The sequence below is a fragment of the Emydura macquarii genome, unplaced genomic scaffold, assembly GCF_026122565.2.
Source record: "Emydura macquarii macquarii isolate MOO-44397 ecotype Brisbane River unplaced genomic scaffold, CSIRO-AGI_Emac_v2 contig_2531, whole genome shotgun sequence".
NCBI classification, from domain to species: domain Eukaryota; kingdom Metazoa; phylum Chordata; order Testudines; family Chelidae; genus Emydura; species Emydura macquarii.
The window spans coordinates 9,819,512-9,844,794 of NW_027132668.1; the positions used below are offsets into that span (position 1 = coordinate 9,819,512).

The 25,283-nt window shown below is 40.0% G+C and overlaps 1 protein-coding gene across 4 annotated transcripts in view; it reads right to left on the reverse strand.

Moving 5' to 3' along the window:
- Positions 1-25,283, reverse strand: part of NAXD (NAD(P)HX dehydratase) — a 75,376-nt gene that overhangs the window by 48,266 nt on the left and 1,827 nt on the right. For 2 of the 4 annotated variants that reach the window (XM_067563696.1, XM_067563695.1), the window contains exons 2-6: positions 24,461-25,042; positions 22,748-23,119; positions 18,852-19,002; positions 13,678-13,723; positions 12,383-12,471 (exon numbers count right to left, since the gene is read on the reverse strand). In XM_067563696.1, the coding sequence (XP_067419797.1) occupies positions 12,383-12,471; positions 13,678-13,723; positions 18,852-19,002; positions 22,748-23,119; positions 24,461-25,022 (1,220 nt within the window). In that variant the 5' untranslated portion in view covers positions 25,023-25,042. The remainder of the gene's footprint in view (positions 1-12,382; positions 12,472-13,677; positions 13,724-18,851; positions 19,003-22,747; positions 23,120-24,460; positions 25,043-25,283) is intronic. The other 2 variants (XM_067563697.1, XM_067563698.1) reach the window with 1 other exon arrangement.

Here is a 25,283-nt window from a genome sequence, read left to right on the forward strand (position 1 = left end):
AACTTTACTGGGAGAGACCACACACATTTTAAAGGTTGGAAGGAAAGCGTCAAGGGATATCTGCAACGATTTGTCTGATCTTTTCTCTGGCAGGGAGTTTGGAGCAAGAGAACTACCAGGAGTCTTCCTCTTTTATGCTTTCCCTTTGGGAGATGAGACAACATTGCCTCCTTTCAGCTGTGACAACAGGTCCAACTGCAGTTCCATATGATAAACTTGTGAAGACTGATGCAAGGTGGATGGGAGATGCAGAACCTGCTGCTGGATCTCTTCAGATCCAATACAATCTTAGAAACCAGAACATGGCTCTTAACCTGAGTTTACCGTGTCAGATTTTTATTCTTTGGTTTTGGATTTGCAGTCCTTGGATCCGAATCTGAGGATTCCCCTGAATGAGATTTGGCCATGCTTACAGGAACCTTCTTATTCCGCAGAATAAGGCAGCAGGGATGCCAGCTCTTCCCCACCCCCCCTTTTATAGCATCATTGATGAGCACAGAAGGCAGGGATTGGAGGGGCCCATTAGCTCACCAGCAAGCACTGCTATAAGAAAGTGCCACCATCTGGGCTGCATTCACCAGCTCATCCCCACGAGTGGGAAGAGACAAAAGACATCTGTAGAATGTATAGTATTCAGATCCTGTTTGGGTGGCTGTAGACAAATGGAAAAAGGGCAGCAGATTTCCCTACTTGCTGGTGGAAGGAAAAGAAACAGAACAATGGAAGAAGGAATTTAGCTCCTTCCTCTCAATAAGTGTATACCGTTGCCAAAAAAAACTGGTAAATTTAAAACCAAATGAAATTACAAAAAGTGACTCATTTTGTGTGCCCTTTCCACTTCTTACTAGTACCTGGACATTAAGCTATTAGTAACTATCCTCACTTTTGACTGTTAAGTCTCGTACTTAACAGTAACGGTCATTTGCTTGTTGCTGGAACCTTTGAAAAATTTTAATTAGAGAACAATAAGCACAAACTGTTATATGTTTGAGGCATACACCACAACCTGCTTGCAATGAGTATCACTGTTTATTGTTCTAATATGGCAAAGCTATGATCTACTTGTATTCCTTTTCTCAGCTGTTTAAGCATTACAGTTCCGTTATGGCCAAACTCTCCATCCCTTCCCTGTCAATTAAAAGAAAAATCAAACTATTCAACTGGTGACATTACCCAGTAATAATACTTTACGACTTGTGTTCATGGGGAAGTTGAACCTAAGAACTATTGCAGAAATCTCATCAGTTGCAGAATAGCTTTCTCTGAAACGGCTATATTCTGATCCAGGACATTTGGGGACAGGGAGCAGTTTGCCCTGAGTGGGGTGCTGCGACCCCTGTACACCATGTCACAATGCCACTCACTGAAATTCACCTCCAGGGCCCCCCCCGTCACGACGGAGAGGCTAAACCTGAGTGGTGCTGCAGCACCACAGGACAGGAGCCACCACTGGAGGGTGAGACGGATGGGCTCACCCTCCACACTGACCCCCACCAGAGCCTCCCTCAACAGAAAAAAAAGTTTTCTTTGAAGAGGGTGGAGGGCTCAGTTTCAGATTTTGCCCTGGGCTCCCCAAAACCTCTGGGCAGCTCTGTTCTGGTCCACAAGTCCAAATGTTTTCAACGCACTTTACTCAGATATTAATTAATCCTCACAATACCCCTTAGAGTTAGGTAAGAGGTAGTAAGGGGGGGGGGAGGGAATTAGGACTGTTTTTTTTCCTTTTTTAAATGGCAGAAGCAAAACTACATTGTAACAAAGGAATGAACAGCAAACCTTCTCTACATTAAGCAAAAAGGTGTTGCAAGATACTATTACATGGAAAATCCTGAATTTGCAACACTTGTACAAGCCATCCTGGGTGTTTTATAAGCATCAGCCATGACGATTGGTCAAAACCACTGGGAAGCAAATATTTAGCTTAGGTCTGTCAGAACTAATGCACTCTACAATGATTTCTTCAAGTGCGAGGCAGGAGTCAAAAGCATTTGCAGCAACACCAGCTCAACCAGTCCTCTGAAACCCATCCTATGATGCAGTGCCTCATCTGGAAGTTAGCCAAAAGCCTCTCTGAACAGCAACAGATGCTTCAGGAACCCCAGAATGCATTAGTACGAGCTCCCAAAAGGGCACTGTGCGCTGACACTCTAAAACGGTTTAGTAAAAAACAAGGCTGCTAAGCAGAAGTGATGAACCACTGCAAAGATAAATGAGACAAACAGCCATTGGATAAAAATTAGTGTCTCTCCAATGCTTTCCTTGCACAAGTGTATGGATGCTCAATTTCTAATTAAACAATGCAGTTTGTCTCCTTTAAACCATAAGGAACAATAAAAAGAGAGTCTCCAAACAGCTAGTTTCTGACCTCTCTCTAACCTGATCCCCATAACAATTTTATGATATGGATATTAGAAAGTATAGAAAAAACATAGGCGAGTAAAAATGTGCTTCTGGAAGTCTTGAGCTTATAAAGCACTTGTAAAAATGAACAATTTTTAGTATCAAGTAATGTGAAAAGCCTCCAGTAACCCAAATTCTAATTTTCTGGGGGGCGAAATGTATGTGGGCCACTGTTTTATTCATTTATTAAATAACATTTATTTAAGATGTAGAACACAGAGAAGAAAAGTGATGCAATAAGATTCTACCCCATGCTCTAAGAGAAACTTTGAAAAACTTGGATTTAAAATGAACTTGGCTAGTAAAGGCTAAAAGCATTTAATACATAAAAGAGGTGTGTTAAATGTAGGCTAATAGCTGAATCCAAGTCCTCACTAGTTGCATGACTGTCACTTTTTGGACAATTTATGAAAATAGTCCTCATAGCAGGAAATTTGTTAATTGTTTTTTATTTTCAAGCATGAAAAATAAGAGTTTTGTTTCTGCAGCCCAACCAATAATACACACTCCTCAAGACAGAACCATCTCTTGAGAAATGCATAGTCCGATGTCAAGCCACTCCTGCTGATTTTGCCTCTGGTGGTAATACTTAGCGTTCTGTACCGCTTTTCATCTTCAGAGCATTTTACAAACATTAAGTTTCACATAACTCTTTTGCAATTTCACATCAAGAAAGAACACAAAGCAGATGGTCAGAAAGGCCCAGAGATTAGGAGCGACAATAATGGTGATAATACCACAAATCACTGACATAAAGAGGTGCTGAAAAATTATTGCTGGCTGTTTTTTTTTAAATAAGGAAATCAGAACAAGTACTGCATAGAGTAGCATCAACCTAGATTCATTTCAGGATATCTGTGTTCAGAACACAGAAGCTAATGAGAATTATGGATTGCTTATACTGCAGAGTAGTTCTGAATACATAAATTATAAAATTGCTGTCTGATAGACTATTACACACACACACACACACACACACACACACACACACACACACACAGACGTAATCTATGACCCAACACGTAATCTCGCTTTGCTGAAGATATAAATTTGCAGGATTCTCAACCGAAGTAAAAACTAGATCCCCCATTGTAACTGTCCGCCTCCTAAGGCAATGGTTCAGAACCTCGGATGCAGGACCCCCTTGGGGGGGCATCAAAGATTACATGGGGTCCGTGAACTTCTGTAATACTGAGGTCATTTAGCCCCCCTGAGCTCCATGCTAGCTGGGCGCAGCAGCCTCAAGCCCTGAGCTGGCTGGAGTGAAGGAGCAGCCTGCCTCCCCCCGGGAGCAGCAGGACTGAGACCAGAGTGGTGCAACCACCTCAAGCCCCATGTTGGCAGGAGTAGAGGAGCACCCCTCTCCCCCAGTCCTGCGGAGCAGCCCCAGCCAGCCTGCCAGTGCCCTCCACTTCCATTACCCTCAGTCCATGAGGTATGTGAAGAGGCAGGGCCACACGTGGCGTGCGGTGACGGCTGCGCCAGGGCAGGCTTAGTTTCTTACTCAGGTAAAAGTAATTTATTATTATTATTCATGTAATTTTGTAATATCATAATTATGTGTTTATAGAGGTTATATGGGTTTATGGCTGGGGGATGGGGAAGAGCATGATTTACTAGTGTTAACTAGTGAGGTTTTCACTCAAAAAGATTGGGAACCACTGAAAGGAACGTAATTGCTACCCTTTCAGTCAGCACCTTGAACTGACCACTAGGCTAAGCTCCCAGAGAAAAAGAAAAGACTATTCAAAATGATTAACACAATCAAAAATGTGCCTCAAAAGGCAAAAATGTGCCTCAAAAGGGAAAAAATGAAAAACAAAGTGCAAGAGAAACCCTCTTCAAAAAGCATAACCACAAGGCTCTGAGGGGAAGTGGTCAGGAGAGCAAGAATCATAAAAGATGAGCTCTTCAGAGAAGCAAAGTTATGAGGTAAACAAATTTTCTCTTATCCAACAGGCATCACCTCTGCAGGACTCACACACCAGAAGCGTAAGAAGCTCTAGCAGTGTCCCAAAAGAACAACATTAACAATATAAAGAGGAGCCAGAAATCGCTTACAAGTCCAAAAAACAACATTTGATCCTGCAAAAAGGATTAACAATCCAATGCAAGAATTAACCGAATGAAAATTAGGGGTGTTTCCAAATAAAAACTTTTTTGAGCATGGTGACTGGGCAAGAGTTTGGATTCCCCTATCATGGGAATGAAAATCTCACAGTAAAAAATCCACCTGGAGGTTGAATCCAAGCAAAGCAACAATGATTTGTAAATTTGGAGCGTAAACTATATAGTTGCTTTGCAGATCTCTGCAATGGAAACATCCCTGAGGCAGGCCAGAATGGCAGCTTTGCTTCAAATGGAGGGAACCTTCAAGTGGCCACTTAGCTTCAGGATAGCCAGGTAATAGCAATGTGAAATGCCATCAGATAGCCTGTTTGACTAGATTCCCTCAGTAATAGCAAATTAGATGATAGATATAAATAAGTAAGAGAAAGTGGCCCCATAGTGGGATCCGAATGTACTCTCCTGAAAGCCTCAGCAAACATCTCCCTGGTCTTCCTCTGGCTACCGGTAAAAAGAGTGGAAGGGGAAAGGGATACAGAGCTTCACTCTCTCTCTCCAATCAGCTGCTGAGAGGGCATTAGTTTTCCTGGAAGACAGATGTGAGAGTTTTTCTTCCCCGCTCTCCGTTTGAGGGATAACCTACATTTTATTTTCTCATGCAAGTGTGTATAGGCGTTTGTCAGTATCTTATATGCTTGTCCTTCTGCTTCTTTCTACGCTCAAAATATGTACGAGGCAAAATCTGCAGTGAGTAACTAGGAACTGTGAAAGGTGATAAAAAACTATGGTCATAAACTCCTAGGCAAGAGTGTGGCAAGATTTGCTGCTCCTGAAATTTGTTTTAGGTAGAACTGGGAGCGTTCTTTTGTAATCAGAGCTCTGCATCTGACCAAGTGTAGTCTAATCTCCTGCATAATACAAGCCATAGAACCTGCCAAAATAATTCCTACACCATATCTTTTAGAAGACATACTAATCTTGATTAAAAATTTCCAGTGATGGAAAATCCACCATGATCTTTGGCAGACTGTTCCAATGGTTAATTACTCTGACTGTTAAAAATTTACCCCTTATTTCCCATCTGAATTTGTCTAGTTTCAGCTTTCAGCCATTGGATCACGTTATACCTCTCTCTGCTAGACTGAAGAGCCCATTATTAAATATTTGTACCGCAGGTAGGTACTGACAGACTGTAACCAAGTCACCCCATAACTTTCTCTGTAAGATAAACAGACTGAGCGCTTCAATCATATCATTATACAATATGTTTTCTAATCCTTTAATCATTCTAGTGCTTCTCCTCTGAAACCTCTCCAGTTTATCAACATTCTTCTTGAACTGTGGACACTAGAACTAGACATGGTACTCCAGAAGGGTTCACACCAGTGCCAAATACAGAGGTAAAATAACCTCTCTATTCCAACTCAAGATTACCTGGTTTATGCATCCCAGGGTCACATTAGCTCTTTTGGCCATGGTGTCGCATTGGGAGTTCATGTTCAGCTGATTATCTACCATGACCCCCAGCCTTTTTCAGAGTCTCTGCTTCCCAGAATAGAGTTCCCCATCCTGTAAGTGTGGCCTTCATTTTTTGTTCCTAGATATATACATTTTCATTTAGCCATATTAAAATGCATATTGTTTGCTTGCACCCCCTGAATTAGTAACCTGTCCTCTTCATTATTTATCACTCCCCCAATGTGTGTGTCATCTGCAAACTTTATTACAAATGAAGTTATATTTTCTTGCAGATCACTGATAAAAAAAAGTGTTAAATTGCACTGGGCCAACAACCCAATGGGACCCTTCTGGAAACATACCCGCTCCATGATGATTCCGTTTACAATTCCATTTTGAGACCTATTAGTTAGCCAATTTTTAATCTATTTAATGTGTGCCATATTGATTTTATATCATTCTAGTTTTTTTAACAAAACGTCAAGTCAAATGTCTTACAGAAGTCTACGTATATTACATCAACACTACTACATTTATCAATCAAACTTATGATCTCACCAAAAAAAAAAAAGATATCAAGTTAGTTTGACAAGATCTATTTTCCATAAACCCACATTGATTTACATTAGTTACGTTATCCTGCATTAATTCTTTATTAATTGAGTCCTGTAATCAGCCATTCCATTATCTTGCCTGGGACTGATGTCAGGCTGACAGACCCCATAATTACCCAAATCATCCAATTTACCATTTTCAAAAATTGGCTTTTTTAATTTGTTTTGATAGAAACACATACACATTAGCCTTCTTTCAGTCTTCCAGGAACTCCTCTAGTGCTTCCAGACTTACTGAAAATCAACATTAATAGTCTAGAGAGCTCCTTAGCCTGCTCTTTTAAAACTCTTGGACACAAGTTATCTGGACCTGTTGATTTAAAAATGTCTATCTTTACTAGCTTCTATTTAACATCTTCCAGAGATACTAGTGGAAGGGAAAGAGCATTACTACCATATGATGAGATATAATTTTTTCCCAAAATGCAGAACAGAAATATTTATTGAACACTTCTACATTTTCCACATTATTAGTGATAATTCTACCATTTCCATCTCGTAATGGACCAATTTTTTTTGTTAACATAATTAGGAAATTCTTCCTTACTTTCCTTAACTCTGCTGGCCATAGATTTCTCCATGTGTCCCTTGGCTTCCCTTATATTCTATAATTCTGAACTTCTGATATATATTCATTACTATCAATTTCCTCTTTCATTTTTATATTTACACACACACACACACACACACACACACACACACACACACACACACACACACACACACTTTGTGTAGCTGTTCGCATCTAAACCAGGTCTTCTTTTAAACCAACATGGCCTTCTTCTCAACTGTGGGATTGCAGATTTTAGATCATGTAATAAAGTGTTCTTAAATGATTCCCAATCATCACTCATATTTTTCTGATTAAATTCTTCCTTCCAGCTGATTTGTCTCATAATTTTCAGCTTTGTGAAAGTGGCCCTATTAAAGCACCAAATAATACTGGTCTAGACTATATTCTGCTTGCACATTATAAATGTGTTAAAGATCATCAGGTATACCTCCAACTGGCTCACTTCTGGAATTTACTACCCAATATCAAGTCAATGGCAAAATTTTATGCTAATGGAGCGTTAAGGTTGCGTGGTGCTATGCTGTCCCGTTGCAGAACACCGAGCTGAGCAAAACTCAAACTTCTGAAATACAGGAAATATGCATGCAACCTTAAGGTTTTGTCTACACTAGCACTTACGCTGGCAAAACTTTTGTGTTTTTTCACACCCCTGAGCGACAAACGTCTTGCCGGCATAAGTGCTAATGTAGACATGGCCTAAGGCTGCCCTCATTCAGCAATGCCCCAATATGCCCATTAACACATCTTTACTCTGCTCATTCCAGTTCCTCTCCTTTTACAACCCATTCACTCTCACCCACAGAACTCCATTTAATGCTATTAAAAGGACAAAAAATGTGTACACTCATACTTCGCCAAGTCTCCAGAAGGAATACAGCACATGCATAATTTAAGAACCACTTCAAAGCCTCTTACAACTCCCTTACACTTACTCGGAGGATACCATCTCAACCTACACTTTCATTTAACTATTATTAAAGCACAGAATCCTCTCATATTCCACCTCAGAGCTGACAATAATCCATTCTAAGAAAAGCTCTATGCCCTGCTACTGACATAACCTACACAATTCTCCATAAAATGAAGCATATTGCATTCTGAAAGTATGCTTCTCTTAACACAGAGAGAGTGGTAAACATAGATCTTATTTCACAGTCACTGCTCTGTCACACACCTCAAACTAATTCACAGATCTCCCAAACACATCTATACCAAACAGAGCTAACGACTGTCTCCACCATTCAATACAACTACACCTGACACCAACCATGCTCACTTTACTCAAAATACTTGCAAATATAAATGCAGACTGCTGTCATATCCCAGCTTGCTACTGACAACACCCTAACAAAACACTGTGCCCTAATTATATGATGTACACAATTCTACATTGAAATGATGCACAGTAGATTCTGAAGACACACGTGTAGTAATTCCCTTTGCTTGCTCACACAGAGAGGGTACAAATAATCACACCTCAAAAGTAACCCACACATGTCCTCATATCACAAACACACCTTTCACAAGCAGGCCCAATTACTGGTCCACCATTTACTGCAGATACATCTTATAAATTGTCTACACCTGTAGCATATAGAAATAATTACCACTGGCTATTGCCATCTCCAGGAGAACAGAGGGAATGTAGTATGACCAAATTTTTAACCCCTGTCACGCTGCGTTAATGTAGGTTTTTTTGGTACTGAATTTCCTAGTTTTTTTACTAGGAAAAGATACACTTGATAGGATTTAGTAGTCATTTAGGCAGTTGTGCTGCAATTTGCATACCAAGTCAAATCAGCCTATAATCTGCAATCCCCATACCATACTGTACTCCTCACTCTCTCACAAACTTCTGCAACCTTGTGATCAGAATCACCCGCATCAGATGGATATGATGAGAGAGTGGGAGAGGGTAGGGGAGAATTATGGTCAGGGTCCTGTGTTCTTTGCAGCACAATGGGCTCAAATTCTGCAGCATGAGCTATTCAATTCCACAGCAATGTTAATTAGGTTGACTTGTTGATTTGTTGTATTACACTGGCAAATCCTCTCTGAAGGTGCAGTATTATATTTTATGGAATCCCTGGATAAAGGAGAAAATTACTCCTGATAAGGCGGAATGTTTAGGTTCCTTGTAGAGACAGCTGCTATTAACCAGCTTCCTGGGATGGGGAAGGGGAAAAGTAGTATGGGGCAGCTAGGTAAGACTCCATCCTATCCAAGCCCCATGCTGTTACCTTTGCCTCACTGGGAGTAGCATGGGCACCCTCTGCCACCATCTGTCCAAGTGGTGGGTGGGGCAATGGTATGAAACAATAAGGAACCTGTGTTGCAGTGCACTTAGAACTGCAAATTACCTTAATTTAGCTCTGCATCCTTCGCAGCTCACAAAGGATATAATTCTGCCCAGTGCCTGCAGTCCATCAGGTGGGCCTTTACCTTCAAAACACTCCCTCTGCAACCCTGGTCAGACCTACCTCCCCATCACACACTTGGCATCCTGAGCATTAGAGAGCTCTGCCTGGTGCCCCAGGCTCACCAGCTCAGCCTCTGTCTGCCATATACCTCCTCTGGCCCACACCTTCAAAGACAAGCAGACAGTCCTGATGAGCCGTTGTCTCACTTTCCAGCTCCCACTTTTATGGAGAGCAGGGCAGGAGAATGTGCTGCTTACTGTAATGCACTCCCCCTTGAGGTGAAAGCAGCACCGAAAGAGGAAGCTGCAGTCAGGGAACAGCAGAGCAGAGAGAACAAGATGTCAGTCTCCTGACTGCAGTATAATGGTGCATTGTTCAGCAGTTTGGCTAAATGTCAAATTTTGCAAAATCAAATCAGTGAACACAGAATCAGAGTACACAAGGCCCTAGTAATGATTGGCATAATGAGCAAGGGTCACAGTACATCAGCTACCTAGCCATTGTCATGCATCTTGCAGATATCATAGCAAAGGTGACCTTTAAGGAGGGGCACAAAGGAGGACTACGCAATAACCTGCAAACGTTTACAGGGAGCTCCCCCTCTGCATAAAGGGCAGCATGGGTGACAACACAAAGGATGTTTGAGAGGAAAACGGACTGATGGCCAATAAAGGTTGCTGTTGCTGGAAGATCAGAAGCAGAGATTGTCAGCTCAACACCACATAAGAAATGATATACGAAAGTCTTGGATGGCCTTAAAAGTGAACGTGGGCAGTCTGTGTTTGACACAGACAAAACTGGATTTAAACATTCAGTCAATACATTTGGGCACCCCCAAAAAGGTAGATTGCTCTCATTTATGAGGAATGACCATTATCTCACATTTGGAGGCAGGAGAGAATGCACAAATATATCTTATGAGGAAGTAGAAAAAAATTTAGAAAACCAAATCTGAATATTCAGTTATTTACATTTTTAAATCTTAAACTTTATTCAGTTTTAAATAATAATGTTCCCAGTAACATCCAACCACACTAAATAAGTATATTAGCTGACTGTTTCTGCTAAGTCAGTTTGCAGTGTAAAAATTAGCAATACTGACATTTAAACAGTCACCAGCCTTCAGATCTAACATTCTATTTGGATGAACAGGGCAAGTTTACCCAGACCTATATAGTGTTTGTCTTGTTACAGAATTAATAGGACAGTGCATCAGTTTAGCATAGAAAGGCTCTCTTTGCAACTAGTCAGGCAACAATTTATTTTTAGTTGAAGATTTTATTCTTCAGAAGACACTGAATTAAAAGTCTGCGTGGAAAGAAAAATCCACAGAAATTCCACATATAGAGATTTCCAGTGCCTCTTTTTAGAGAGACAATCTATCACTTTTTGAGATCCAGCAATCTCTTGTTTGCTCATGGTTCTCTCCTTTCTGATCATATTATCTCAGTGTTTTCTATGATACTTTTCCATTACCACAAACTAGTCAACAGTACTGTGTATCAACTCCTCCCACAAAAATATCATAGTTGGTAGCCCAACGGCTTGTCATCAATTAACACAGTTTGAGAACTAACAGTTACTTCAGATTATAATTCATGCATGCTTTCTGTGATCTCCGCTGGCATAAAACCATCATAGTTCCACCGACGTCAATGGAGTTGTGACAATTTACACCAACTGATGGTCTGCCCATTGGATTTTAGATATTAGTGTAGTTGCACTAGTGCAATGCAAACCACTCTACCTTGTCTGGCCTAGGAAAACAAAAGGGTATGCTCAAAAACAAACAAAAAAACAAAACAAAACCCCAAAATGATTGTTAACTTGTTTTAAAGATTTTTTAAATGCTAATTTTCACATAGAAGAAGTTTAACGCTTTAAAATGTGCTGACTGTAGCTGTCAATACTAGGCTTCTCTTTAGGGTTGATCACACACTTTTAAAAAGGCACTAACATGTTTTTAAAAGTATTATACCCTGTCTACAGTAGTGTTCAGCAAACAGGATTTGATTCTTGTTTTTAAAGCACTGTTTTTTCTAGTTTAGATAAGGATCTAGTGTAGACATGATTTACACCAATGCAATGCAATATGTACTGCAAACTTATCCTAAGCTAGAGCCACGTAAGCAAGGCCTACTTCTTGATTCTTCTTTGGAACATTCATTCCAAACAATTTGCAAAACCTAACCCAAACAACATCACCTGTAGATATTCAGTTAGTGACTTGCGCCAGCCAACAATTAAAACAAACCAACCAACACCCCCACCCCACAAATGCATATAAGCAGACCTGGACATTTTATAGTGAGTCCTGTTAACCCTTAAATGTTTCACCTTGTAGATAACAAATCTAGTCATTAAAGAAGTTTAGATTAAGAAGAAAATCATAAAAAGTTAAGATAAGTTTATTGTGCAGCAGTTTAGCATGAATATTGTCATATACACAGTGGTGAGAAAAAAGAATATATTGCTATAACAACTGATTAAGAACAAAGAAGAAAGAAATTTGGGACGTTACATGTGAGTGTTTTATTTTGGCTTTTTAAAAGATTCTAAAATGCTGACTTGTCCCACACACAGTTCTGGATTTTGCAACTGCTCTCTTTTAATGCATTACAATTACAAATATGTCAGTAAGCATGCTGAAAGCAAAATCTTTGCTTTTTTAATTTGTACTCTGATACACACACACGCACAAATGTTTCTAACAGGTCAGAATTTCTGCATGATCTTCAATGAAAATAAATAATACATAATCACTTTCATAACCTTTAATTCACCTCCCCTGTGATTCAGGAAGAGAAATAATGTAAACCAATGATTATTTAAAGAAAAAAGTCACTTACAGAACTGGATGAACAATCAGCTCTGGACTATATGACTTTATTACAGCTGCTGCATCTTTGGTACAAAATACGTGGGATAAGTCTGCACCCTAAAAAAGAAAATTTGCAGAATTACCAATTGTAATCTTAGTAGTGTGTAAACAATTATTCCAATGGCTACCCGTTGAACAACTGTGAATTCCTATTGCTTGTTAAATAAAGCAAACTTGGTAACTGTTCCATCTTGACTAACACACCATTCAATGGTTTGGAGAGAAATAAATCAATTTCTTAGATCTAACTTCCATGCCAAATAACAAATTTACAAAAATACAACTTATTGAGCAAGATTGTGGCAAAATCAGACAGAGTTTAGGGCCAGATCTTGAAACCTGTTATCACATGAGTAATTCTTTCCATTCCTGCATGAGCAAGAATGACAGGCCCAGGCACACAGTGAGGAAAAAGACAAAATGGACACAGCCATGTAGGAGATAGGTCACAGCACAGACAAAAAACAGTGTTGTGCTATATTCATGCAGGACAGGCAACATTACCCATGAGTTCTTTTCCAATCCCACTATTTTTGTGCCAATGAGCCAAATCTGGACCAGAGATAAGTTGGCATTATTCAATTTATTACAGTTAAATTGCATGCATTGCTGAGTTTGACCCTAAGCTTCTTTTACCACTAATAAGAAAAAGCAAATAGAGTACATGTAGATTAGGTTGCAATGGACAAAAAGTTTGATATTTTGGATGCAGAAACACCCCCCAAGCTTAAAAGATACAAACACTTGACAGAAGACAGTACCCAACTAATGGCTCCTCTGAAATATTAATAAGATCACTTAACAAGCCCTGAGCAATTTAAGGTCCTGACCCTGAAGTTTGTTCTGTTAAGGTGAAATGCTGTGGCTGTGCACAGGCCCACTGACTTCAGGTTCCAGGTTGGTGCAGCAGATTGCCCCCCGTAGCAGAATGGCTGGATCAGTGCTCTAATATCTTGTTAGATACTGAGTATTCATCTCTGTCCAACTTCAAACATAAAAGAGACCATCTTAAACTATATTTGGTATCACCTAAATTAAATAAACTTAGCTTACTGAAAAAAATGAATGACATTTGTTTACAAATATGGTAACTTCTATGACTAGGAAGAATATTAATCTTCCAGAACACAGAAATTATTAATAAGATAAAAAGAACTAAAATCTCATGCACAGTACAAAGCAAGCCTTTTGTAAATGACACAAAACAATCCACTTATGTTTTTAAAAATACATTACAACACAGGAAGGCAGGAAAACACGTACCACTTTAAGAGCTGAAATTGCAGCAAAATATGGTGCCCCAGTGTACCTACAAATGAAACACGATCTAGGTTAGGAAACAAACACACCACACTTGTATTAAAAAACAAATTGACAATTGATCACCCCGCCATAATGAAGACTCAAATTCAAGAGCAAGTTAAGAACTACTTCGATTTATTTATTTATAAAGGATGGGTGAAATCCTGGCCACAATGAAGTCAAAAGCAAAACTCAAAGCGACTTCAATGAGGTCAGGATTTCACTCTATGAGCCCTGTGGACCAGGGTTAAAGACACATAGTCCCTATCATCGGCTCACTAGCAGAGCCTCGGTCTTGTAACTTCCAGTCCAGTGCCCCACTCAATTGTCCTATGCTGTCTCCTGTTACCCAGAATTCAAAACAGGATATTATTAGCCAAAATATCCCACCTGACAAGGGTTGAGAAGGTGCATAATAAGAGTCTCAAAAGGAATCTTGAATCCAAACCAAGGACCATGGCCAGGTAGCCAAGATGTTGTTCATAGGTCTGGTAGAAGTCAAGACTTGCATAAGGGTGTCACAATAGGATCAGTCTACAGCAGATGTTTCACCTTGTTACTTAATTCTCAATGCTTCTCCCATAAACTCCATTCACACAGTGTAGAAGGAAATTCATAGTAAGAGATTAAGATGGAAAGAAGAGAGAAGATGGAGAGGAATGGAACTGAAATGACCAAACTTCAACCACATGTATAGCCAAAACAGGGATGGCATGGCATTTACCAGAGGGGGCTTTTACCATCCAAGGAAAAGCTAGTTAGAAAGTGCCTTAAACAGGGACTATCATAAAAACTGTTCATTAATGCATACCACCTTATGCTTAGTTTTAGCTACAAATTTTGGTTACATAAACCAGTAGATTTGGAGATTAATTTAAACTGGGCAAAGAAAGAGTAAAACTGAAGTGGGTGTAATTCTAATATATTTAATTATAACACTGAACACTGGAATGTTTATACATTTTGTGTGGTATTTTCTTAAGGAAATTATGCATGTCAGGATTCATTCCATTTTTCATTATTACATAAAACAAAAATAAAAAAAGACATTTGATTATATGAAAAGGACAATAATGCAGAGCAGTGGTCTTGAAGCGTTAAGCAATCAGAAGCACTCAGAGTTGTTGACTACCACTCCAAGTCCATATGACTACACAGTATTCTCCAGCGAAGGCCCAATTTTGATGAAGTGCACAGACTGAACCTATTCTTCAGGTTTTGAACAGATGTATGCAAAGTTTTAAAAGATTTGTTCCATGCTTGCTGAACAGTGATGTAATTGCATCACTGGTTCTACAAAGTCAGATGAAATATCAGCATTCTTCAGATTTTTCCACCATGTTACAGGGGAAACTTTTTTCTTCAGAGCAGATGAAAACAGATTTTTGGATACAGATTTTCTACTTTAAATGCAAATTATGGCAAAAAGTGAGGATTTTTACTGAGTAACCACTGGCTTGCAATTTCTTCTTGTTCAGTTGACAAATTTCTTTCCTGCTTTTTTTGGATGAAGATCAAACAAGGTTGGCCAACATATGAGGCAGTTACTTCTGTACACAAAATCTCTTCTATGCTTTTGCTTTGTGTAGTGCAAGATCTTCATTCCTCAGTAGATTCAACCATACTTTTCATGCAACTGCAATTGTTAATGTGCCCCTTTGGAGTGTATCAAGAGCTACAGCAACTGATTTCACTTCAGTGATCAAGTTCTTTGCTTCTCTTTACTTTATTTGTTATACTGACCACTGTACCTTCAAATTTCACCTCCTGCTCACCCACAATCCTGAGATAATGCAGCCTATTTTTAAATTTATGTTTCCAGGCATGTTATTTGACTGTTCCATTGTGTGCCACTAGGGATTTGGGGTTTTACAAATACTTATTTTTTTTAAACAGGTTCCAGTATTCACAAATACTTTTGTAAATCTACTATATGTTCCATCAAAGCACTTGGTGCAAGATCTTGTCCAAGCAGATTTAGCCAACGCGAGGCACATCCATATGTAACCGAAGTGTCATCTTGTTCTAAAGCACTTCTCAGACTTTACATCTTTTCCCCCACTGCCTGTCAGGTTGCTCTTACCACCCAACCATACAGTTAATTTACTAATGCCTTGGCTTCTCTTGCCAGTGTAACACAGTATCTTCCACTATCAACCACTGTCGTTTGGGGTTCAGCCCAGACCGGTGAGAGGTTATGTCACTGCTGGCCCTCTAATTCCAAGTGCCTTAAAAAAGCTCTGCTGCTGTAGCGCCATCAGGTGCTCCCAACCAGCATACAAGCATGCACTGAATGACTGTGTTAGGAAGTCCTGGTTCGGCAACTCTGATTCCAGCAGCCTGCTTGTTACACTACAGCCACACTCTGGTCTCCCACAGCCTTGGTTATTACTAGCTAAGTGAACCTAACACACACCCAGTCCCAAATTTCCCCAAAACCGTCTACCCTAAAAACGTCCAGCCCTCTCCTGGAACATTAAAGGAGCAACGGACTGTGTTACTTCTCTGAAAGAGACAAAAGCACAGCAGCCTGTTGCTTTAACTGGAATTAATAATCACTTTAAGTCAAACATAAAACTGGGTTGATTTAGAATAAAAGTAGAACAAGTTTATTTAATCAAAAATACAGATTTTAAGTGAGTTCAAGTATAAGGGATAAAGTCAGAAATGGTTACAAACAAACAAATAGAAGTGAAAACATGCATCTAAAAGTTTAAAACTTGTATCAAGCAAGATACAGTCTTTGTTAAAGATGGTTTTCCTCTGATCCAGTCTTCTTTCCAGCTTTTTACTGAACGGCCTGGCCAGGACACCCACTTCACAGAAATCAATTTCTTGGTTTTCTTGTCTCTTTAAGGCAAAGGATCCCTTAAGGGTTCACTCCCCCTCTCTTTAGAATTCAATGAACCTTTGAAACATATTCTTCTGAAGGGTACACTCATGTAAAGTTCGTTAGTTCATGCTGAATAAAGGAGCCATGAGGTCTGGAGGATAAGGCTGCAAGCTGGTTCCTCTCCCACTGGTCGTTGCTACTACTATGCACGTTATCTTTTGCAGCTGCAACTTCCCATACAAATGAATAGCCCACTGAATTTGGCCACACCTGGTCTGAGGTGTCAGCCTCTTTCCTTGTCTGAAGAAAACCTGCTTATCAACCCGCCCTGTCATGCCTGGTTTAAACACCTTTTAGTCACAGACTTTAAAGTAGGGGTGTCAACATGGGCTGGATACGGCCTGCCAACCTTTTTGGTCCAGCCCCTGGCGGCAGCGCGCACTGCTGCGAGATCTCACAGCATTGTACTCTCTGGCAGTAGCCAGAGATCTTGCGGTGGCGCGCACTGCCACAAGATCTGTGTACTCTGGCAGCAGCACGTGGAGCGCTGTGTGCACGAGACAGTGCTCCAAAAGGCAGGAGAGGGACAGTATGGTCTTGGGGCATCGCGCAGTACTATAATTCTTAATCATTGATTGATTCTTTTAATCGTAAAATAGTAGTAGTTGTAGAAATCAATTTACTGCAGTTTTTATATAGCTGATATCTAGCAAATAAAATACTACGTAAAAATGGTCATGCCTAGTATTTCGATTTATGGTATATATGGCCCACTTGAAGTACATTTAATTCATATGTGGCTTGCCATAGTAAATGAGTTTGACACCCGTGCTTTAAAGCATAATATTAATGAGTACCCATAGTTTCACATACAGCCTTGTTACATATATTTTACAATGACACTATTGACCAGCATGTTATTAGTTTTCAAATGATCTCTCACAAGGCATATTCTGTATAAAAATCATTGCAGTAACGTGAAGACTGTGAATACAGGGGTGCCTAGGGTCACATGTACTGATACATAAACCAATTTTCCCTGTGCATAGTTAGCTCTCATTGGGTCATGGTACAGATTGCTCCAACCATCTGCTTTTCCATGTAATTTCTTGCATGCTACTATCCTCAAGACATCAAGTAATTGCATCTAACAGTTCATCTGCTACCTGCTTTTGTCTGGGTGCTTTGCAACTTGGCTTTAAGCAGCTGATCAAAAGTTGCATACTGAAGAACAGAAAAGGGAATATTACAGCAATAAAAAAATTCTGCAATTTTCAGTCTATTTTTTGTTTCAGTTTTGGAGTTGTTTTTGTTATAAAAATATCCATCTGTGGTTGAAAAAACTGTCATACTACTTCTTTGTTTTTGTTGGCCAACCTCGTTCTAGCTTTCTTTTGATGTACTTCGCAATGGCAATGTAGTTATCATCAGTACTCGTCCTCAAGCTCGGATTCCAGTACTCACACATGTGTAGCCAAAGTCAGTGGTTCTGGTGTCTTTCCACAGCATTTTGCAAAATGTTTTCTCATATGGTCTTGCCTTCCCATTCGCTTTTTCTTTGCAATTTCTGCCTCTAGGACTCTCTGCCATCTTCATGAACTTTCTCAAAATAGCCATGAACTGGGCTAAGTAGTCTTCCACTTCTGTTCATGACTGGAGACACTGTACTCAATGGAGTTCAGCTGCAGCAGTTGTACTCCAACTAGCCAGAACAAGAGACAGGCCACTGGACTGGACAGTTAGTCTGGCTGTTTATCTCAAACAGAAACTGAAACTTCAGAATCTGGGAATTCCCCTTCGTTTGCTTAACACGCATCTAATTTCCATTGCTAACCATGGCAATTCCCAGATTCAGAAGTTTCAGTTTCTGTATAAGGTAACTAAGGCTCTACCATACAACTTTAGGTTGAGGGTATTTTTTTATTTTATTTTATTTCTTTTAACTGAGGATTAAATGGGCCATGTTATTGCAATACTATTAACAAATTGCTAAATGTTTCAGTAGTTTTCATTAGTATATTCTAGTAATTTTATTATTTCAGTTTAAACCGGTATTCAGTAGTTCGCCTGTCCTAAACTAGTTTTTTCCCCAGGAAATTGCCAACCGTGAAGTCTTGCATCACTGACTTAGGGGGACATGTATTCTGCTGCTAATGATTGACTAAGCAAAGTCCCTTTTGAAAACATGGGGTCCACAGTCCTTTAAAAACAGTATTTTCAATGTAAACACCTTTTAAAATCAGTAAAACATGTACTTGAGATCCCTATTCAACAACAACATATATATTTCTGTTTAACTTACTCTTGACATCCTCCCACAATGCCTATACGTCCATCTTGACCTTTATGCTTCTTTGCTGTTAGAGGAGGAATAACATTGCGCACCAACTGAAAAATATTCTCCATATCCTTTATAGAATGTGTTTTGTGTAGTGAAAAGGCTCTCTCGATAACTGAAAAAGATAAAGACATTTAAAAAAATTACTTCAGAAATGTTTCCTTTTAAATCATTTTGAAACATTCAGAAGAATTAGTGTAATCAATTTACAACATGAAAATAGATACAATTCCAAGAAACTGAACATTGCCTATAAGTCAGTCTTCAACACCATGCAAATTTTTGTTCTAGTAAAGGCCTCACTCTTACAAAGTTTTGTGCACATGCTTAACTTTACACACTGTGAATAACAAGTCCTGATTTAGGAATTGATCCTGCAAAATATTCCCATTGACTGCTCACTGTTTAAAGATGTGTATATATCCTTGCAGGATAAGAGCCTAACCTGTATTTTTTACGCTAATATACAGATTCTCAAACTAGGGGTGGTGCCCCCTGGGGGGCACGGAATATATCCTGGGAAGCATGAGATGCTTGGGGGGGGGGGGGGGGGGGGGGGGAGGCATAAACTACTATAGACACAAAGAAGGGGGTGCAATCAAGTAAGTTTGAGAACTGATCTAGTAGATGGCTTACAAAGTCTAACAAAAACACTCCCGCTGAATCTTATTTCTTACATATAATAGGTGCCTTTACATAAAATACCATTATGCAAGATATAATTTTTAACTGTAGTTTAATTTCTCATCTCCCCAGTTTAGTAGTTTACATTTCAAGCTCTAGACCAAGGAAAATGAAAATCGAAGGAGTTGCATTTTCAATTTACTGTCTCAGTAAACTATGTAAGAATTTGTAGAGAAAAATGTAATATTCCAGTAGTTAGGGTTATAAAAAGTAAACAAATGGTGAAATTTATTCCATTTAGAGGGGAAGTCTATACTGGGGCAAATTTTACTTGAAGAGAACAATGCATTCACTACAAAATACAGTAAAATATATTAAAGAGCAGACCACAAGAATTAATTTAGAACACTAATTGCTGCATTTTATTTTAAACACAGATTTCCCTACCGAAATCAAATCTGTAATTCTGACTGGAAAAAATACACATTTGAAATTCAATAAAGGCTACATTAAACTTTTACTGTTTTTCTATTGTAAGGCTGTTATTTATTAGTACAAAACGATTAAAAAAACCCAGCTCTCCAATTTTACTTTTAATAAAACTATTCGGTCTTGTACTCAGTAACTATCCTTGCCATCCTAACTCCACAAGTAGAAAAAAAGATGTTAAAGTTAGGACATAATCCTGAAAATATTCTGGTAGCAAAACAAGAAAACTCTGGATCTGTGCAATGTCAGCAGAAAATCCTTTTCTCCAACATTTAAGAATCTAACACTAAACCAGACTAGCTAAATTGTAGCAAAACACACTGTATAGTGTTCAATAATGATAAATATGCCTGGCTGATCTCTTGCTTTGGAAATCCTTCTATAATTCAGACATTCCACTCCCATTGGGATAAAAAGACTACTCCTCTAGGAGCCTGACCAAAATAGCATTGTGTAGCAAAACTCATCTCTGCTCCGGAAATAGGACTATTTTTTCCTCTTCAAATTATTCCACACTTTATGAACTATCCAGTTTCCTACCCTAAAATGATACACCTCAAAACCTTCTTACAGGGCCATGGCTACTAAAAAAACCTTCCATTTCCTTGCTTTTCTAGAACAGAGACTCTATAAGGAGGGGGGAAACAGTAGAGAACAAGAAAAAAGGAACTCCAAACTGGATTCACTTCTGCCTAAACATTTCACTTCAACTTTAGGTACAAATAACTAAGGTTGAAATCATTAGCAGAAAGGTTGCCTTAAATATTACTTTTAAAGCATATTTTATTATAAACTTAAAATACCCCTCACATGACAAAGTCAGAATTCTGAGTTTCTCTTGCTACTGTATAAAATTACAACTGTACATCTGTAACATCAAATGTAGTAAGAGAAGCAGAACCCTGGCTTCAGGTCTTCACAGGTAATAGAAAGTCTTTCAGATTAATAGTCAATGCATTTTAGAAGGAATAATATTAAGACTAATTCAGTACTGTGTTCATGATTTAGAAGATTAAGTAGTTTTCTGTATGTTTTCTAAATTAGACTGAAAAAATGAAACCATTTTGATCAACTACTATTCGAACATCAAAAACACAATACTACAGACCAGATATTCATTCTAAAGGATAAGAAATTGTTAACTTAAACCATGACAGGCCCAAACATTCATTCCTTGTTTATTCAGGACTCCACTAAATTTAAAGAGAAGTTTGAGGGTCTCAGAAACATAGGACTGGGCCTTACATTTATTTGGCTCTTTAAGTGTCCAAACTATGTTAAGTTCTGATAGCTTTCTAGAGCCAGAAAATGGTTTACAGAGTTTTATTTCTAGTTCTGTTGATCTACATTATATTTTTTTAAGACAACTACTTGTCTATTGAATACTGAACCAACATATGATTTTAAAAACAAAAGTAAAACAAAAAACCATGTTCATTCCAACCTGACAGACTATAAACATCATAAGCCATATAGGTTTTATTTTCAAGGTGGACAGAACACTTATGTGATTATTGGTACTGTCCATTCTTTCTATGTAAATATACAGAGAAATCATCATCAACATAAATGACGTATTGCCATAAATCTTGAAGCGTGTATTACTCTACACTGCATACTTGATTGGACTCTAGCCTACATGCCTTCTGTAAAGGGAAAAACCACCACCACCACCACCACCTTTGCATACATGCCGATTCTAAGGATATTTTTAAAAAATCCATACCCCGATAAATTCATAGATGAATTGGTACAGTAGAAAAATAAGATCCAAGAAATTTTTGTAAAGGAACATCAGTATTTGAAATTAGCTCTTTTGCAACATTTTGGTCAACTTCAATGGCTCCAGGATTTCACCCTCTGGCACTGCTCTGCAGAAGTTTATGCATGTGCACAACCTAACACACTGAAGCAGCCCCACTGACTTCAATGGAGCCCGAATTTCACCCCCAGTGTATAAAGATAGCACGTGAAGCATTTTTAGGACTGGGGACAGATCCTCAAGCAGGCATAAACTGTCCTAGCTCCGTGGAATTCACCTAAGCTATGATAATTTACATAAGTTAAGGATCTGGTTTTTGGCATGCAGATAAAGTACACTTCCACATAATTCAATATCTAGAGTGAAACCCAGGCCCTACTGAAGTCAACGGCAAAAACCTCCTTTGACTTCAGCAGGGCCAGGATTTTAGCCTTAAGGTTCAAAACGTGTCTGACCTACCCACCATTAAAAACCCCCAATGTGTGTCATTTTTCTAGGTCTCCATTACTTTTAATAAACATTTTCAATTATGTTGAAAGACTTGACAGCAAGTGTATCACTGGAGAATGTTTAGATGTATATTTCTTTTTTCAATTTTAAGTACACTATTGTTTCCTTCTGCTACAAGACTTTACTTCCAGATCATTTTTGCTAAAGGTCAAGTTCCATAACATATTATATATAACCACACACTATATATAATTGCATTCTACAGAGATCTGAATGTGACATGAACTGACTAGTCCTTATGGACTACTTTACCAAAATGTTATTTCAATAAATTAGAATTGGTTAGAGTTTATATATATAAACAAATCAGTTCAACAGCATGGTACGACATTTTAATTCAATTTACAGATAAAAAAAATCACAATATTGGGAAAAAAAGTAAAAATTAGCCATTTATTTTCAGATACTACACCAGTTATTGCACAGATCTTTTAAAATTAATATTAGATCTTAGTTATGCTATAGAATGAAGTACCTATTGGTGGAGAAAGTGCTGCTGTCATAGCATTATAATTAAAGTTATCGCCATACGATCGGTGATTTGCTCTCTGAGGTGGACTAGTTGGTATAGACTGTGACCTTTGTGATACTGTAGAAGAAATTCCTGCCAACATTTGTCCCAACATTTGTAACATCTGGAGCTCTCTGGCATGCTCTGCTTCACGGCGCTTGTCCTCAATTTTAAGACGTTGCTCTTCATATTTATAAAATTTCTCTTCTGTATCCACACTTTGTTGCAGAAATTTTTCCATCATTTTATCCAGTGTTAAATTTGCATGGCGTTTTTTTGATCTTTTAGGTTGAGAGAGTGGTGGTGTACTGGTTTGAGCACTGATTTGTTTAAAGCCTAAAACAAAATAGATAAAATTATTTTCAATATTCCAGACATACAAAAAGAAAAGACTAAATAGTAAAATTTTGTTCCCCTTGTGAAAAGTACATCTATTTTGCCATATCACGGTATTATTTTATTTCAAAATTGGGCATGATTATGTTGGATGGTTTTAAAAGTACCATAATAGAGAATAAATGCTTATCCAAAAAGTTATACAGGCAATGTGTAATCAGAGAGGGACACCTTTTAACTACAGTAGTACTAAAATTCAAAAAGTAGGAAGAAGCTTTTTGATCTTTTAAAAAGATTTAAGTGAAGGCTATTCAACAGTAGGGCCTCCTCATTTGTGTATTGCAGGTAATTACATTAATCCGAATTGAGTTTCAGCCTGCTGGCGTTTTGGATTTGCATTTCAAAAAAGATGTTAGTGTAAACAACACTTTGATGAGAATTATGTATAAAAAGGAAATTGGTTAAATGGCAACCAATTGGCTAACCTCTAAGTGATGTCAACTTCTGAAGACTGATTCTGGTTTTAGACAAAAACATACAGCAGCACAAGACTGGACTTAAAAAAACATTTGTGCAGAGTACAAAGGGCAAGGGGGAAAGGCTCAGATTTTATCTTGCTTTCTGCAGAATTTTTTTCTGCAACTGCACTATCTAACTGAATCAATTAAATAGTATAAGAGTTCTTAAAAAGGCCCAACTAGGTTTTTGGCCAAATAATGACACTGATAAACAGAACTGCACAGCATCTATAGCAAACTTTAAACACAGCAGTAGGGATGAGGATACTGCTGTTTTATTCCACAACTGTTTGGCACCTCCTATCTTATCTCTCCATTAGTTTCCGATTTGTTTCCTATTGAAAGAAAACAAATAAAAATTATCTGAACCTTCATTTCCCCTTGCCCCCACCCCTCCCGAAGGCAACTATTTACTTTGTCATTTTTAAAAGCTTCATAAACTAATTCCTTTCAGCTCCTCTTTTCGTTCAAGGGTGAAAGAATGGAACACTGCGATAGGGAATGAGAAGGGCAAAAAGGGGGAGAAGAGAAATTAAATGGAAGATACAGGACTCTACGGGGGGGGGAGGGGGGGGGGGAGGAAGAGGTTAGAGACCACAAACGTTTTAACCCAGTTCCCATTGAAGAGGATGAGAGGAATGGAAGAGGGTAATGCAGAAGCGACTGGAAGCATATTAGCCAGAGGCGCTAGCACGTCTATTTTATGGGGAGTGGTGGGGGGGAAGAGGAGGTTACAGAGCTTATGGGGGAGTACGGGGGGGATTCCCCTTACCGGGGTGTGTGTGGGGTGGGGCTCCCCGGCCTGGGTGTTGCTGGTACTCACCGTCCGCGGGCGGCACGGGGATGGCGAAGGAGGGGCACTCCACCTTGATGGGGTGCTCGGCGTAGGAGGAGCACTCGCCCGAGTCCTCGGTGAAGTGGTCGTGAGGGGACTCGAGCTCGGCGTCCTCGTCCAGCTCCGTGTCGGGCTCGCGGCTGTTGTGGGGGGTGCCCGGCGTGGGCGGCCCGCCGTGGGCGGCGGCGGCGGGCTGGGCGCTGTCGGCGGCCGGGGCCAGCGGCTCGGGCGCGCTGTCCGGCCCGCCCCGGCAGCTGAGGATCCGGTCCATCTCGTCGTAGTACTTGCAGATCTTGCGGGCGTGCCCGTTCTTCTTCAGCCCGTCCCGGGCCTGGTAGTACTGGCGCTTGAGGCCCTTGATGCGGATGCGGCACTGCTCCGGGGTGCGCTCGAAGCCCAGCTCGGCCAGGCGGCAGGCCACGTCCCGGTACACATGGCTGTTCCGAAAGTTGCCGTCCAGCGCCGACTGCACGTCCGCCTCGCCCCAGATCTCCAGCAGCGCCCGCGTCTCCAGGTCGGACCACAGGAAGCCCCGCGTGTTGGTGATCATCCTCGGCCGGCCGGCCGGCGCTGCAATGGCCGCGCACCGGGGAGGGGGGGGTGAGCGCCCGCCCGCCCGCCCGGCCTCGCCTACCACAGCCCCGGCGGCGCAGCGGCAAGTGGCGGGGAAGCCAAGCCCGGGCCCCGCATCCCAGCCCGGGCCGCTGCCGCTGCCCCAACAAACTTTCCGCCCGCCGCGCGGTTCCCCCCGCAGCCCCGCCAAGGCAGGGCGCCCGCCCGCTCAGCCAGTCAGCCGGCCCCGGCCGCTCGC